General features: G+C 42.3%; 1 protein-coding gene and 2 long non-coding RNA genes across 8 annotated transcripts in view; 1 reads left to right on the forward strand and 2 right to left on the reverse strand.

Moving 5' to 3' along the window:
- LOC125970555 (anoctamin-1-like) overlaps positions 1–17,679 on the forward strand; it is a 139,466-nt gene that overhangs the window by 2,027 nt on the left and 119,760 nt on the right. For 3 of the 4 annotated variants that reach the window (XR_007482133.2, XM_049722978.2, XM_049722979.2), the window contains exon 2: positions 8,040–8,405. Coding sequence is in view for 3 of the 4 variants with exons in the window: in XM_049722978.2 (XP_049578935.1) it covers positions 8,040–8,405 (366 nt within the window). In the remaining variant the exon portion in view is untranslated. Of the gene's footprint in view, positions 1–7,408; positions 7,751–8,039; positions 8,406–17,679 lie in introns of those variants that run through there. The other variant, XM_049722980.2, reaches the window with a different exon arrangement.
- Positions 381–8,273, reverse strand: LOC125970596 (uncharacterized). Of its 2 annotated transcripts, XR_007482147.1 has the most exons (6): positions 8,132–8,273; positions 2,098–2,138; positions 1,809–2,000; positions 1,435–1,502; positions 1,254–1,332; positions 381–1,121 (listed from the first exon to the last, which is right to left on the reverse strand). It is a non-coding gene; the product is annotated as an uncharacterized lncRNA (long non-coding RNA). The 2 variants fall into 2 exon arrangements; XR_007482148.1 differs by lacking the exons at positions 381–1,121; positions 1,254–1,332; positions 1,435–1,502 and having other exon boundaries at positions 1,508–2,000.
- LOC125970605 (uncharacterized) lies at positions 14,555–15,328 on the reverse strand. Of its 2 annotated transcripts, none has more exons than XR_007482159.1 (3): positions 15,272–15,328; positions 14,949–15,191; positions 14,555–14,822 (listed from the first exon to the last, which is right to left on the reverse strand). It is a non-coding gene; the product is annotated as an uncharacterized lncRNA (long non-coding RNA). The 2 variants fall into 2 exon arrangements; XR_011086932.1 differs by having other exon boundaries at positions 15,276–15,324.

The following is a 17,679-nucleotide window of genomic DNA, read 5'->3' on the forward strand; positions in this document are numbered from 1 at the left end:
AAGAAAATAAGACAAAAAATTAGAAATGTGAACATGGCTTTTAGGCCACAAATTCTCATCTACATCACAAGAATTATCTTGTGGTGAGCTAGTTTAGAAAACGGTCTAATTTTTGCTTGGTTGATCTAGCTTTTTACGCACATTTTATCTTTGATTAAAAATATGCCCAGCGAGCATTTTGACGTCTATATGCTACCCAGACGTCTCGGCTAATACGTCTAAAAAAGGTCTAAAAGTGAAATGTTTATAGACGACTATGCCGTGACGTCTATAGCATAGACGTCTAATAGACGTCTACACTATAGACGTCTATATGTGAAAGTTTTTTTAGAAGTCTACGGGATAGACGTCTATTAGACGTCTATATATGCAAGTTTTTTAGACGTTTATTGCGTAGACGTACGAATGATGGCTAATAGCTATTAGCGCAATTAGCGCTAGTCACGCTAATAGCTAGTGATCATTTGAACATCTAGACGTCTATTCAACATCGAGGTACTCTTCAATACATTTAAGCTGTGATCCTTACCTTCGTGTAGTTCCAGGATGTTGTGAAAATGCATTTGATTAGTGATGGTTCAGGGTGTGAAAATTCACATCGTTTTTTTTTTTTTAATACAAAAATAGGTTTCAGTAACAGTCATACTTGTTAGCTGCAGAAATAAGTACACCTTTTGATGTTAAAATTAACCAAAACGATAATTGAACCTAAATAAAAAAAATGTTCAAACATTATCCAACCATCACAAATATAAACTTGCAATGTTTTTAAATCATGTTTAAAAATGTAAAAATATACATACACTATTAATAAATGAGGGCTATTTAATAGAACAAAACTACTAAGTTACAATATAAATATATACATATTTTATGTAGGACATATCAAATAAACAAAACAACCAGCTCGGCGAAACACAAGGGGGAAACAATATAAACATCACTCTCTTGTGGGGTTTTGATAGCCCCCTTTGCTACTCAGCACTGGAGCCTGTTTTAATTTTGAAGCCATTGCGGTCCTTGTTTCATCATCCGTGACCTCTGTGCGTGTCGTCAACAGCTTCTACAAAGATGAACTCGAAGGACATCAGGTACCACCCATTGTAGACCTTGGGATTACTCTGTAAAAGAAATATGAATATGGAAAAAAAAACCGACCTATAAAATATTTTTTCTTGATGTACTATGTCACACACATTTCGAACATAAAGCAATCACACAGGAACGAGTAGACAAGTTTTTTTTAAATTTACCAGCGCTATCAGAGCAGTCTTTTTGTGCGCCCTCTTTGCACGAGTTTCACCACGACGCATATTGCCATTTGTGTAAAATCTACAACAGAAAACAAATTTCAACATTGAGAGTAGCCACCACATCGCAAAACTTCACTGTTGTCTTTTCTAATGTACTGTACAGATGTCAAACTAATAATACCTGTCCATAGTCTTGGAAACATGCAGGTCTTCAAATCAGCCCCTCCCAACACAAGACTGCTTTGCAATCTGTATAGTTAGTTAGTTAGTTAGTTTATTGACAAAAGTATAAAACTTTGGGTCCGAACAAAAACAGGTACACATTACAAAAGATTAAAATAAATAACACATACAAGGCATTATGAACAGTGTCTCAGAAGAGTGGAATTAAGAGTAGACAAAATTGAATTGAGGACTTTTTTTCTTGTAAATCAAGCAAAAAAATAACTGAAAAGTCAGTAACTTTGACAGTATAGCAATTAAAAACCCCACAGGTTCCATTTGTAAGCTATCAAGAGTAAAGGGGGGACCACAACATCAAAAATTTTGACTGACCAATTCCAAGCTTAATCATTCTGCCATTCATTCTTGCATCCTGTTTGTCATTTATTTCCTTGAACATCATGTCAAAGGTCTCCAGATCAATCATGGGCAACCGTCCACTCTCTGCGTCACATTATGAATGAGAGTTGAGTCTCCTCAGCCCATGGATTGCCAGAAGGGGCTCCATGATGACCTTCAGAAACTCTGAGAATAAAGAGAAATAGAAATAAAATACTCACTTAAAATACTGCAACTATGACCTCTTTTTAAATGACTAATACCTACAAAAAAAAAATCTTACTTTTCCCTGCCATGGGCGTTTCACACTCACTCACTTCCTAGCTGTTGAAGAATAAAGCAAATGTTAGCTGCAAGATTCAAACGAACCATTTTCTAATAAACTTTGCCCTGTTTGAAAAAAATGATGGCATTCTGTCTGTGCCTTTGAATGTGCTGCAATTTAATTTGGCTGTTCTACATATCCAATAACATTATTTTAAAATATTACTGTTTAGAAATAAAATTGCTTGTTCTACAAGTTATTATCCAAATGATGAAAATGTACAGGGTAAACCTGTTTTTTTTTTTGTTGCACTTTGACATCTGCCCCGGTTTTCGGAGTGTGAAAGTCAAGGCATTGACATGTCATAAATGCAAGTTCCATATTGAAGATTGCAATTACGACATCCGGGGAAGTACTAGCTAGCAGGCAAGACATGACTTAAGTCCAAGCTTGAAATCCATTGATATTGAAATGGACAAACTTTCCAGGACAAAACAACAGCTTTTATTGAAAAACCTGGAAGACTCACCTCATAGCAGCTGTCCTTAGTGTCTTTTTTTTATTTTGTCTTTTAGAAGCAACATGCGTCGACTGAGCAGTTTACTTGCTGCAGACACTTCTACTTCGATTTCAACTTCGACTTCTTCTTCTTCTTGTTTTTTTGACGGTGGGGCACAATTTATGCACATGTCTGCGCCTAGCGTTTCGAACGAAGCAATACAACATTGTTCCGACAAATTACAGCTGGTTTAGGGTTCAATATTTCATATTTGATGGATTTAATTTTGGCATCTATATAAGTTCAACTTCCCATGGGCTCACCACCTGTGGGAGGGGCCGAAGGGGTCGGGTGCAATGTGAGCTGGGCGGCAGCCAAAGGCGGGGACCTTGGCGGTCTGATCCCCGGCTGCAGAAGCTGGCTCTTGGGACATGGAATGTCACCTCTCTGGCTGGAAAGGAGCCCGAGCTGGTGTGCGAGGCAGAAAGATTCCGACTAGATATAGTCGGACTAGCCTCCACACACAGTTTGGGTTCCGGTACAAGCCCTCTCGAGAGGGGCTGGACTCTCTTCCACTCTGGAGTTGCCCACGGTGAGAGGCGTCGAGCAGGTGTGGGTATACTTATTGCCCCCCGGCTGGGCGCCTGCACATTGGGGTTCACCCCGGTGAACGAGAGGGTAGCCTCCCTCCGCCTTCGGGTGGGGGGACGGGTCCTGACTGTTGTTTTTGTCTATGCACCAAACAGCAGCTCAAAGTACCCACCCTTCTAAGGGGTCCCTGGAGGAAGTGCTGGAGAGCGCTCCTTCTGGGGACTCTATCGTTCTACTGGGTGACTTCAATGCTCACGTGGGCAATGACAGTGAGACCTGGAAGGGCGTGATTGGGAGGAACGGCCCCCCTGATCTGAACCCGAGCGGTGTTCTATTGTTGGACTTCTGTGCTCGACACGGATTTTCAATAATGAACACCATGTTCAAACATAAGGGTGTCCATGTGTACACTTGGCACCAGGACACCCTAGGCCGCAGTTCGATGATCGACTTTGTAGTCGTGTCATCGGATTTGCGGCCGCATGTTTTGGACACTCGGGTGAAGAGAGGGGCGGAGCTGTCAACTGATCACCACCTGGTGGTGGGTTTGCTCCGATGGTGGGGGAAGATGCCGGTCCGACCTGGCAGACCCAAACGCTTTGTGAGGGTCTGCTGGGAACGTCTGGCAGAATCTCCTGTCAGGAAGAGCTTCAACTCCCACCTCCGGCAGAGCTTTTCCCACGTCCCGAGGGAGGCGGGGGACATTGGGTCTGAGTGGACCATGTTCCGCGCCTCCATTGTTGAGGCGGCCGACCGGAGCTGTGGCCGTAAGGTCGTTGGTGCCTGTCGTGGCGGCAACCCCCGAACCCGCTGGTGGACACCGGCGGTAAGGGATGCCGTCAAGCTGAAGAAGGAGTCCTATCGGGCCGTTTTGGCCTGCGGGACTCCGGAGGCAGCTGACAGGTACCGGATGGCCAAGCGGAACGCGGCTTCGGCGGTTGCTGAGGCAAAAACCCGGGCGTGGGAGGAGTTCGGTGAGGCCATGGAGAATGACTTTCGGACGGCTTCGAGGAAATTCTGGTCCACCATCCAGCGTCTCAGGAGGGGGAAGCAGTGCAACGTCAACACTGTTTACAGTGGGGATGGCGTGCTGCTGACCTCGACTCGGGACGCCGTGAGTCGGTGGGGAGAATACTTCGAAGACCTCCTCAATTCCACCTACACGCCTTCCATTGAGGAAGCAGGCCCTGGAGACTCTGAGGCGGATTCTCCAATCTCTGGGGTCGAAGTCACTGAGGTAGTTAAAAAACTCCTCGGTGGCAAGGCCCCGGGGGTGGATGAGATCCGCCCAGAGTTCTTAAAGGCTCTGGATGTTGTGGGGCTGTCATGGCTGACACGCCTCTACAACGTTGCGTGGACATCGGGGACAGTGCCTCTGGATTGGCAGACTGGGGTGGTGGTTCCCCTCTTTAAGAAGGGGGACCGGAGGGTGTGTTCCAATTACAGGGGAATCACACTCCTCAGCCTCCCTGGTAAGGTCTATTCAGGGGTGCTGGAGAGGAGGGTCCGTCGGGAGGTCGAACCTCGGATTCAAGAGGAGCAGTGTGGCTTTCGTCCTGGCCGTGGAACAGTGGACCAGCTCTACACCCTCGGCAGGATCCTCGAGGGTGCATGGGAGTTCGCCCAACCAGTCCACATGTGTTTTGTGGACTTGGAGAAGGCGTTCGACCGTGTCCCTCGGGAGGTTCTGTGGAGGGTGCTTCGGGAGTACGGGGTGCCGAGCCAACTGATAAGGGCGGTTCGGTCCCTGTATCACCGATGCCAGAGTCTGGTCCGCATTTCCGGCAGTAAGTCGGATTCGTTCCCAGTGAGGGTTGGACTCCGCCAAGGCTGCCCTTTGTCACCGATTCTGTTCATAATTTTTATGGACAGAATTTCTAGGCGCAGCCGAGGCGTTGAGGGGGTCCGGTTTGGGGACCTCAGCATCGCGTCTCTGCTTTTTGCAGATGACGTGGTGCTGTTGGCTTCTTCAGGCCGTGATCTCCAGCTCTCGCTGGAACGGTTCGCAGCCGAGTGTGAAGCGGTCGGGATGAGGGTCAGCACCTCCAAATCCGAGTCCATGGTCCTCGATCGGAAAAGGGTGGAATGCCCTCTCCGGATCGGGGATGAGATCCTGCCCCAAGTGGAGGAGTTCAAGTATCTTGGAGTCTTGTTCACGAGTGAGGGGAGGATGGAGCGTGAGATCGACAGGCGGATCGGTGCAGCGTCGGCAGTAATGCGGACCCTGTACCGGTCCGTTGTGGTGAAGAGAGAGCTGAGCCAAAAGGCAAAGCTCTCAATTTACCGGTCGATTTACGCTCCTACCCTCACCTATGGTCACGAGCTATGGGTCGTGACCGAAAGAACGAGATCTCGGATACAAGCGGCCGAAATGAGTTTTCTCCGCAGGATGTCCGGGCTCTCCCTTAGAGATAGGGTGAGAAGCTCGGTCATCCGGGAGAGACTCGGAGTAGAGTCGCTACTCCTCCACGTTGAGAGGAGCCAGATGAGGTGGCTCGGGCATCTTATCAGGATGCCTCCTGGACGCCTCCCTGGGGAGGTGTTCCGGGCATGTCCCACCGGTAGGAGACCCCGGGGACGACCCAGGACGCGCTGGAGAGACTATGTCTCTCAGCTGGCCTGGGAACGCCTTGGGATCCCCCGGGATGAGCTGGATGAAGTGGCTGGGGAGAGGGAAGTCTGGGAGTCCCTCCTAAAGCTGCTGCCCCCGCGACCCGACCCCGGATAAGCGGAAGAAGATGGATGGATGGATGGATATAAGTTCAATGGAATAACCTAATATAGACTTCTATATCAGGTTACAGAAATAACCACACTTCACACGGATCATTGGTTGTTTAAAATGGAGCAATACAACTTCTGTACATTATTTGTACAACTTAGAGCAGGTTTAGGGTTTAATATTTCATATTTGATGGTGGGGACAAGCGGTATAGAAAAAGGACGGGGTTGGGCGGGCGGACGGACGTAAGTTTGAATATTAAGTTTGAATATCAAAATAATAAAAGGTTTGCAATATTTAAGTTGATTTGTAATGACTCCAGAATGTATGACATTTTTGTTTTTGTAATTGCATTTCAGAAAATAAAGAACTTTATCACAATATTCTAATTTTCTGAGACAGTCCTGTATGTGTGTGTTATATATATATATATATATATATATATATATATATATATATATATATATACCGTATTTATTCTAATTATCGCCCATATTCTAATAATCGCCCAGTGTGTGTTAGCGATGACATAAATAAAAAACATTGATACCTCTAATTATCGCCCATGCAGCTAAACATTCCCCCCAAAACTTTTTGACGTTTTCAGAAAAATATACATACAATATTAATAAATGAGGGCTATTTAATAGAACAAAACTACTAAGTTACAATATGAATATATAAATATTTTATGTAGGACATATCAAATAAACAAAACAACCAGCTCGGCGAAACACAAGGGGGAAACAATATAAACATCACTCTCTTGTGGGGTTTTGATAGCCCCCTTTGCTACACAGCGCCGGAGCCCGTTTTAATTTTAAAGCCATTGTGGTCCTTGTTTCATCATCCGTGGCCTCTGTCCGTGTCGCCAATAGCTTCTACAAAGATGAACATCCGGCACCACTCATTGTAGACCTTGGGATTACAGTGGAGCCTCGGTTTTCGACCACAATCCGTTCCAGAAGGCTATTCGAGAAGTGAATCGTTCGAATTCCGAATCATGTTTCCCATTACAAATAATACAAAATAATTTAATCTGTTCCAAGCGCAAAACGCCTTTTTATAGTATTTTTTCATTTGCGCATTTTTGTCCGATCGCGCAACTGCAGCGCACCGCCGAACGTGCAACCGTAGCGCGTCGCCGACCGCGCAACTGCACCCCGCTGGTCGCATTATTGTGACAGAGCCGTCGCTGAAACTTGGAAAATATTTCTAAATTCCTGATGTACTTTCCAAAATTTAAGTGGACCTCAGTGTGCAGGGTATATATATATATATATATATATATATATATATATATATATATATATATATATACATATATATATATATATATATATATATATATATATATATATATATATATATATATATATATATATATATATATATATATATATATACCGTATTTATTCTAATTATCGCCCATATTCTAATAATCGCCCAGTGTGTGTTAGCGATGACATAAATAAAAAACATTGATACCTCTAATTATCGCCCATGCAGCTAAACATTCCCCCCAAAACTTTTTGACGTTTTCCTCCGCGACCGCATGCCGACGTCATTGCGCAAGTTTATATGTGACTGATTTGACAGCACGTCGAATGTCCCTTTTAAATTGTTTTTCTCCATAAACTATGATACAATTACACTCGTCACTCCGCTACAATATCCTCACACAATTACGTTAGCGGGGCGTGCGCTCGAACAAGACGATCGCGATAACATGACGTGCGCAACATGTGATGTGCGACGGCATCGTGTCGCATCCATGGAGCGTCAATTGACGCACCCCGCTTTTCGAGGTAGATCAAAACAGCCGCTGTTCTAGTGTTAAGAACGCCAGTGAGATGCAGGTATTGCATACTACATAAGGAAAATATACATATTGTCGCCCATTTCAGTGCCCCTTGGCGATCGGCCAAAAAGTGTTCTCTACTAATCGCCCCCCCCCGTTGGCCATAAACCTTCTCTAATTAGAATAAATACGGTGTGTGTGTGTGTGTGTGTGTGTGTGTGTGTGTGTGTGTGTGTGTGTGTGTGTGTGTGTGTGTGTGTATGTATGTATGTATATATATATATATATCAACATCAACTGTGACCATCTTTCTCACTGTCTGCCTGTCTTTTTGTAAATGTTGTTAGCTGCTGAAGACTCTAACCCCAGAGGAAAATGCCCATTGTCAACGCGGTCTCTACTTTCAAGATGGTCAGCGGCATGTGGACTATGTTCTCACCTATGCTTTGAAGAAATCGTCGACGGGACGTTCTATTCGATACTCAACACATTTGCTGACAGAAAATGCTGTTGCACGCAGCCTGCGACGTAGCCATCTTCCACCCTCTGCTGAAAAAGGTTCATTATCTTCACAAACCTCAACACTATCCAATGTTGATCTACACTCCCTAGGAGAGACCTTTAGTGGCCAAGAGGATCAAAAAAACTTCAGAAGGGAGGAGTTTGAAGGGAAACTTCGAGATATGGGCCTGGAACTGGAGATTGATGAAGACGTAAGTTTTATTCAGTTTATTTATAGTAATTATGAATGTAATTTAAGGATTCAAAAGGCACTGAGTTTATGATGTTTGTAGAGTTGCATGCATATCAGCTAACCCTAACCCTAATCCTGCGAGCAATTTAACGTCTAATAGACGTCTGTTAGACGTATATGCTACCCAGACGTCTCGGCTAAAACACGTCTAAAAATGGTCTAAATGTGTAATAAGAATAGACGTCTATACTATAGTCTATACGTCTATATGTGAAAGTTTTTAAGACGTCTACGGGATAGACGTCAATTAGACGTCTATATGTGAAAGTTTTTTTTAGACATTTATTGCGTAGATGTTCGAATGATGGCTAATAGCTATTGGCGCGATTAGCGCTAATCGCGCTAATAGCTAGTGATCATTTGAACATCTAGACGTCTATTCAAAATTGAGGTTCTCTTCAATACATTTAACCTGTGATCTTTACCTTTGTGTAGTTCCAGGATGTTGTGAAAATGCATTTGATTAGTGATGGTCCAGGGTGTGAAAATTTACATCGTTTTTTTTAAAAACAAAAATAGCTTTCAGTAACAGTCATACTCATGTTAGCTGCAGATATAAGTACACCTTTTGATGTTAAAATTAACCAAAACGATAATTGAACCTAAATAAAAAAAAATGTTCAAACATTATCCAACCATCACAAATATAAACTTGCAATGTTTTTAAATCATGTTTAAAAATGTAAAAATATACATACAATATTAATAAATGAGGGCTATTTAATAGAACAAAACTACTAAGTTACAATATGAATATAGAAATATTTTATGTAGGACATATCAAATAAACAAAACAACCAGCTCGGCGAAACACAAGGGGGAAACAATATAAACATCACTCTCTTGTGGGGTTTTGATAGCCCCCTTTGCTACACAGCGCCGGAGCCCGTTTTAATTTTAAAGCCATTGTGGTCCTTGTTTCATCATCCGTGGCCTCTGTCCGTGTCGCCAATAGCTTCTACAAAGATGAACATCCGGCACCACTCATTGTAGACCTTGGGATTACAGTGGAGCCTCGGTTTTCGACCACAATCCGTTCCAGAAGGCTATTCGAGAAGTGAATCGTTCGAATTCCGAATCATGTTTCCCATTACAAATAATACAAAATAATTTAATCTGTTCCAAGCGCAAAACGCCTTTTTATAGTATTTTTTCATTTGCGCATTTTTGTCCGATCGCGCAACTGCAGCGCACCGCCGAACGTGCAACCGTAGCGCGTCGCCGACCGCGCAACTGCACCCCGCTGGTCGCATTATTGTGACAGAGCCGTCGCTGAAACTTGGAAAATATTTCTAAATTCCTGATGTACTTTCCAAAATTTAAGTGGACCTCAGTGTGCAGGGAGCTTAATTTTGTCCGATCGCGCAACTGCACCGCCGAACGCGCAACCGTAGCGCGTCGCCGACCGCGCAACTACATCGCGTTGGTCGCATTATTGTGACAGAGCCGTCGCTGAAATTCAGAAAATATTTTTAATGTCCTGATGTACCTTCCAAAATTTAAGTGGACCTCAGTGCGCAGGGAGCTTAATTTTGTCCGATCGCGCAACTGCAGCGCACCGCCGAACGCGCAACCGTAGCTACATCGCGTTGGTCGCATTATTGTGACAGAGCCGTCGCTTAATTTGGTCCGATCGCGCAGCCACAGCGCGCCGGGCGCTCACTGTCACATAGGTTTAAGAGCGTCTTTGTGTTTTAGGATGGCTTTACTGCTCCCACTTGCTTCCTTTGGAGGCATGATTAGAGTTGATGCAATCCTCAGAGTAAAGAGAATGTAATAACAAACGGAGTCAGTTGGCATGCGGGTCCTCTCGGCTCATCTCGCGAGGTTCGACAACCGAAATTTTGTCCGACATCCGAAGCAAAAAAATCTCTAATTTTTTGTTCGACTACCGATTTGTTCGAGAACCGAGACGTTCGAAAACCGAGGCTCAACTGTACTCTGTATAAGAAATATGAATATGGGGGAATATAACTGTAAAATACTTTTTCCTTGATGCATCTCATGTCAGTCGCACATTTCGAACATGAAGCAATCACACAGGAACAAGCAGACAGATTTATTTTTTTATTTACCAGCGCTATCAGCGCAGTCTTCCTGAGGGCCCTCTGCACAAGTCACACGAGCACACATATTGAACGTTGTCATTGTCATTTGTGTAGAGTCTACAACAGAAAAGAAATGTCAACACTGTGCGCAGCCATCACATAGTAAGCCTTCACTGTTGTCCTTTTTTAATCTACAGTACAGATGTCAAATTAAAAATACCTGTCCATGGTCTTGGAAACATGCAGGTCTTCAAATCAGCCCCTCCCAACAGAAGACTGCTTTGCAATCTGTATATAAGGCATTATGAACAGTGTCTCAGAAAAGTGGAAGTAAGAGAACATTGAATTGAGGACTTTATTTCTTGTAAATCAAGCAAAAAATAACCTAAAAGTCAGTTACTTTGACAGTACAATTAAACCAAACAGAACCCTACAGGTTCAATTTGTAAGCTATCAAGAGTGAGGGGGAGACATCCACAATTTTTTACCAACCAATAGCAAGCTTAATCATTCTGTCATTCAGTCTTGCATCCTGTTTGTCATTTATTTCCTTGGACATCGTGTCAAAGGTCTCCAGATCAGTCATGGGTACCGTCCACTCTCCGTGTCACATTCTGAACGAGAGTTGAGGCTCCTCAGCCCAGGGATTGCCAGAAGGGGCTCCACGATGACCTTCAGAAACTCTGAGAATAAATATAAATATAAATAAAATACTCACTTAAATTACTGCAGCTATGACCTCTTTTTAAATGACTAATGCCTACAAAAAAAACCTCTTACTTTTCCCTGTCATGGGCGTTTCACTCACTTCCTAGCTGTTGAAAAATGAAGCAAATGTTAGCTGCAAGATTCAAATGAACCATTGTCCAATGATAAACTTTGCCCTGTTTGAAAAAAAAATAATGATGGCATTCTGTCTGTGCCTTTGAATGTGGTGCAAATTAATTTGGCTGTTGTACATATCCAATCACGTTATTTTAAAATAGTACCGTATTTTTCGGACTATAAGTCGCGGGTTTTTTCATAGTTTGGGTGGGGGGGCGCATACGAGGCGGTGTTTTACATATAGGACAAAGGATTCGATCACGGGATTTAATGACTTGGAGTGATGGAAATTGTTTGATGAAATTGTTTTTTTATAATTATATGGGCCTGTGGAACATTTTGAAGTGCAACCGCCGTCAGCGGCGCGCACCCAGCATTGTTGACATAAAGGACGATCGATGGATTTAATGATTTGGAGTGACACAGATGGTTTGATAATATTATTGCTTATATAATAGTTATCCATCCATCCATCCATTTTCTGAACCGCTTAGTCCCCACGGGGGTCGCGGGCATGCTGGAGCCTATCCCAGCCATCATCGGGCAGTAGGCGGGGGACACCCTGAACCGGTTGCCAGCCAATCTCAGGGCACACAGAGACAAACAACCATTCGCACACGCACTCACACCTAGGGACAATTTGGAGTGATCAATCGGCCTACCAAGCATGTTTTTGGGATGTGGGAGGAAACCGGAGTGCCCGGAGAAAACCCACGCGGGCTCGGGGAGAACATGCAAACTCCGCACAGGGAGGGCCGGAGGTGGAATTGAACCCGCACCCTCCTAACTGTGAGGCGGACGTGCTACCCAGTGCACCACCAAGCCGCAAATAGTTATTTGATATATAATTTATTTATCGTCATATGGGCCTGTGGAATAATTTGAAGTGCAACCGCGGTCAGCGGCGCGGCGCGCATGCGGCATTGTTGACATAAAGGATGATCGATGGATTTAACGAGTTGGAGTGACACAGATGGTTTGATAATAATATTGCTTATATGATAGTTTTTTGATATATAATTTATATATCGTTATATGGGCCTGTGGAATAATTTAAAGTGTAACTGCCATCAACGGCGTGCACCCGGCATTGTTGACATAAAGGCCGATCGATGGATTTAATGATTTGGAGTGACACAGATGGTTTGATAATATTATTGCTTATATACTAGTTATTTGATATATAATTTATATATAGTTATACGGACCTGTGGAATAATTTGAAGTGCAACCGCCGTCAGCGGCGCACACTTGGTATTGTTGACATAAAGGACGATCGATGGATTTAATGATTTGAAGTGACACAGATGGTTTGATAAAGGTGTTATTTATGTTATAGTTATTTGAATAAATGTCAATGTTACGTCAGGCTCGTTCTCAGCTCTTCGTTCGTGTTTGTCACGTTAGCATACCGTATGGTTTAGCCTGTTGTTGCTCGTTCATGTCTGTTCTTGGTGTTGGATTTTGTCGGAAAAAATTCCCCCAAAATGCGACTTATACTCCGGAGCGACTTTTAGGCCGAAAAATACGGTACTGATAAAATTGCTTGTTCTATTTATACAAGTTGTTATCCAGATGATGAAAATGTACAGGGTAAACCTGGGGTTTTTTTGCACTTTGACATCCGCCCCGGTTTCCGGAGTGTGAAAGTCAAGGCATTGACATGTCATAAATGCAAGTTTATATTGAAGTTTGCAATTACGACATACGCTTTTTGCATATACTCGACAGTAGCTAAGCATACATAAGTATATTCAAACCACCAATAACAAATACCAAAGATAATGCAAGGCAGTTGTGATTACTTCTACAATCAAGAATAAATCAAAAATCAATCTGTACCTTGTGGAGTCCGGTCAGTTTTTAATTGATGCTCCTCTTTTCTCCAGGCTTGGAGTCTGAAAAAGAGGGAAAGGGAAAAAGATGTCTGATTTGACAATTCACCCATTAACCACTGTTAATCACATGACACAACACAATCTTAACTTTTGAAGTGATTTGCCTTAGAGTTCCAAGCCCTGTTGAACGCAAAACAAAGTTAGCTGCACATTTTAATGACATCAGAAGATAAAAACCTACATCTTCACATGCCACTCCTTGAGCCGAATCTGGAGTCACAAATCACAACATGGGTAAAAAGGGAAATTACATCTTTGCCATGCCATCAGAAAATCTCAATTTTGTGATCTATACTTTCTGTTTGATCTTGCTTTTGTTTTATAATTTGCTATGGCGATTTTTGAAAGCGAGCTGCTGACATCTACAAAAGCAATGCCATTATTTACATTAGTTTTGAATTCACATATGAATTATAAATGCATAAGTCAAAAATAACATTTCCTTTTTAAATGTAGGCAGTTATATGCCTTATATGTACAGTTATAAACTTTCAAAAAGATTTTATTCACTTGAGACTTATTTTATTTAAAGTGTATGTTAAAGGTACCTTTAACATGCTCTAAAAAACACTCAGAATGTTCGATTATATTCACCTGTATCCAAATAATATTATAGAATTTGAAATAAAATTGCATTCGTGAGCCAAACGCAGTCAATTTGTGTGTATTTCTCGATCTTCCCCGCCCCTGTCATGAACCGGTCCATTCTGCATGACGTCGTACCGTGACGTAGATGATAGGACCCCCCCATTGTTTACCGATTGATAGCGCGAAGAACCACACATTTTCCTGGTGTTTTGTCTCCAATACGTCACATATAAACTTCATTTAGTGTACAAATTGGTGTTTAAACGTCTGTTCCACGATAGTGAAGGTTTGTGTTGTCAAATTTTGTAGCAATACGCACAAAACCCACAGTTTACATCGTTTCCCAGCAACGGAATCTATACGACAACAATGGGTTCGTTTTGTCCAAACAAAACGAGCCGATTTTAAGACCACGCGGCCAAACTCGTCAAATTCCCAGATCTAATAATTAACAATTTAATTACCGAAATTATCTCTTAAGTCCTCAGTCTAAAATTTTTGTTGATCAATAAAATTATTTTTCTGAAATTGAAGAATTTGTTTGTCACTTTTCCAAGAATTGCCCCTAAAGTGTCCATATCAACTGCAAATTTCAGCATTTAATCCATTTCACTCCTGTATTCTGTATGTAACAACCAAACATCATGGTGTTTATGGTATTTTTTTTTTACCTGTCATGATTCATAAATCAGAGGCATTTACAAGGCACTTTTGAATGAGACACAATAATTGAACACTGACCTGTGGCAAAACCATGAAAGTATGTTTACTGTCAAAATATCATTTTACATTATAATAATTTTTCTGGTCATGATATTACAATATAAAAGACAGTCATTCATGAAAATCAGTCAAACCGTTGGCCACTTGAAACCAGTGTAATGCTGTTCATCAGGGTTAGGGAAGCTGGTCCGTATCTTTCTCACACAGCAAGAGGGCAACGGTATTCTGTGGTGGCGACCAACAACTCCCCAACACCAACGGACCAATTGTCTGTATGCTGTGTGTCTGTATTTTCTGAAAGTACACAAATGTATTTATGAATTCAGGTTTCATTTCTTTGCTCGAGTAAATAATCAAAAAGTTGAAGCTCTAGATCTAGGTTTATTTTTAGGAGTAAAGCTATACTAATATTACACCTACTCGTGCTGTGGAAAATCCATAGCCTGATGGTACTGTTGCCTGTATTGTAGATAGGCAACTTCCAGCACCCAGTGGTCTAGACAATTGGCCTGGAAACTTGGGTGGTCAGTGATGCAGCTTAGTGGGGCCTTATCTGGTTCCAGCTCAGAGTATTGGCTGATCTTTCTGGTCATCTTTTCAAATTCTTGACAACATGAAGACTCCACAGCAGATGTCATCACAACACATTGTGTACACGAACACCTAGCAAAGTACAATTTAAAATGACACTTTAGAAGTGCCCAAAGTTAAACTTACAAAAGAAAAACTATAACAAATAAAACTTACACAAGAAGAGCCATAACGTGGCACTTGACAGCTGTCAGTGTCAAATGCAAAATGTAAACAAGGACCATGTGAAAATTTTGCGCGTAGGTATTAACAAGTAGAATAGTTTTAAATTATTCACAATTATTTAGGCAGTTAATTATGGGATATTTTGTTACGAACCAGTCAGTATTTCCAAGCCGATCCGCATTTTCCTGACCATGGCCCTGCCCACGACCACGATGATCGCCATTTTCGGTTTGATTTTCTCCCGCTGGGGTACTTCTCACCTGTTCAAATTGGTACCCTTGTACCCCAGGACAGAAATCATACTCTTCTTCATTTTCATCTGAAGGTGAAGAATCATCTGAGGAAGATTCGTCAGACAACATCGCTTCCGCTGCTGTATCCGCCATTAGGTTTACATGGGCTAAGTAACTCGGCAACGCTCGGCGTCCTATAATCTACATCACAGTCACTTCGGCAATTTCCGGGATGAACTTCAACAATCACATAGAAACCGTGGATTTTTCATCGATTACTCCTCAATTTGCAATTTTATTCAAAAATTAACAACAGTTTCCTAAAATATAAGTCCATCTTTATCAAATACATTTTGGGACCCCATAGTGTCTTTACATGCCCTTTAAGAAAACCACTACATAGTACATCGACATGAAACAAACTTTTCGGAATTTGAAGGAAATTCACATAAGCTACCATCAACGTTTAGTGAGCATTAACGTTTGTGTCAGCTCTTCTCTTTACAAAGCAACTAGTCACGTAGCAAAAACGAAGGACTAGCAGGCAAGCTACAACTTAAGTCCAAGCTTGAAATCGATTGATAATGAAATGGACAAACTTTGGAGGACAAAACCACAGCTCTTACTGAAAAACCTTGAAGTCTCTAGAGTAGATTTGGAATGTGATATTCTGGCCATGTATAACTAATGTTCTCATGCTCGACCCAATTCTGTAGCACTTAAATACAAACCGGATTCGGTTGAAGTTGGGAAATCGTGTAAAATGTAAATAAAAACAAAATACAATGATTTGAAAATCCTTTTCAACCTATATTCAACAGACAACATATTTAATGCTCAAACTCATAAAGTTTATTTTATTTTTCAAATAATAATTAACTTAGAATTTCATGGCTGCAACACGTGCAGTAGAAGTTGGGAAAGGGCATGTTTACCACTTTGTTACATCACCTTTCCTTTTAATAACACTCAATAAACGTTTTGGACGAGAGGAGACTAATTCTTTTAGCTATTGTGGAATTCGTTCCCATTCTTGCTTGATGAATCGCTTCAGTTGTTCAACAGTCTGGGGTGTTCCCTGTCGTATTTTACGCTTCATAATGCGCCACACATTTTCAATGGGAGACAGGTCTGGACTGCAAGCGGGCCAGGGGAGAACCTGGACTCTTTTACTTCGAAGCCACGCTGTCGTAATACGTGCAGAATGTGGCTTGGCATTATCTTGCTGAAATAAGCAGCGGCGTCCATGAAAAAGATGTCGTTTGGATGGCAGCATATGTTGCTCCAAAATCTGTATGTACTTTTCAGCATTTATGTTGCCTTCACAGAAATGTAAGTCACCCATGCCATGGGAACTAATGCACCCCCATACCATCACAGATGCTGGCTTTTGAACTTTGCGTTGATAACAGTCCGGATGGTCCGCTTCCTCTTTGGTCCGGAGGACACGACGTCCAGTGTTTCCAAAAACAATTTGAAAAGTGGACTCATCAGACCACAAAACACTTTTCCATTGTGCATCAGTCCATTTTACATGAGCTCGGGCCCAGAGAACCCGGCGGCATTTCTGGATGTTGTTCATAAACGGCTTTTGCTTTGCATGATAGAGTTTTAACCCACACTTACTGATGTAGTGACGAACTGTATTTACTGACAGTGGTTTTCTGAAGTTTTCCTGAGCCCATTTGGTGATATCCTTTACAGTGTAAAGGATATCACCAAATGGGCGTAAAGTGGGTGTAAAGTTTACACACTCATGTCGGTTTTTAAGGCAGTCCATGAAAGGGATCAAAGGTCACGGTCATTCGGTCTTGGTTTCCGGCTGTGGCGCTTACGTTCAGTGATTTCACCAGATTCTTATTATTATGCAATTTTGCTTTGAGAAATGTTGTTCTTAAACTGTTCAACTATTTTCTCACGCAGTTGTGGACAAAGTGGTGAACCTCAACCCATCCTTGCTTGTGAATGACTGAGCATGTTTGGGGAGGCTCCTTTTATACCCAATCATGGTACCCACCTGTTCCTAATTAGCCTGATCACATGTGGGATGTTCCAAATAGGTGTTTGATTAGCTTTTCTCAGCTTTCTCAGTAGTTTTTGCCACCTTTCCCAACTTCTACTGGACGTGTGCAGCCATGAAATTTTAAGTTAATTATTATTTG

The sequence above is a fragment of the Syngnathus scovelli genome, chromosome 6, assembly GCF_024217435.2.
Source record: "Syngnathus scovelli strain Florida chromosome 6, RoL_Ssco_1.2, whole genome shotgun sequence".
Classification (NCBI taxonomy): Eukaryota; Metazoa; Chordata; class Actinopteri; order Syngnathiformes; family Syngnathidae; genus Syngnathus; species Syngnathus scovelli.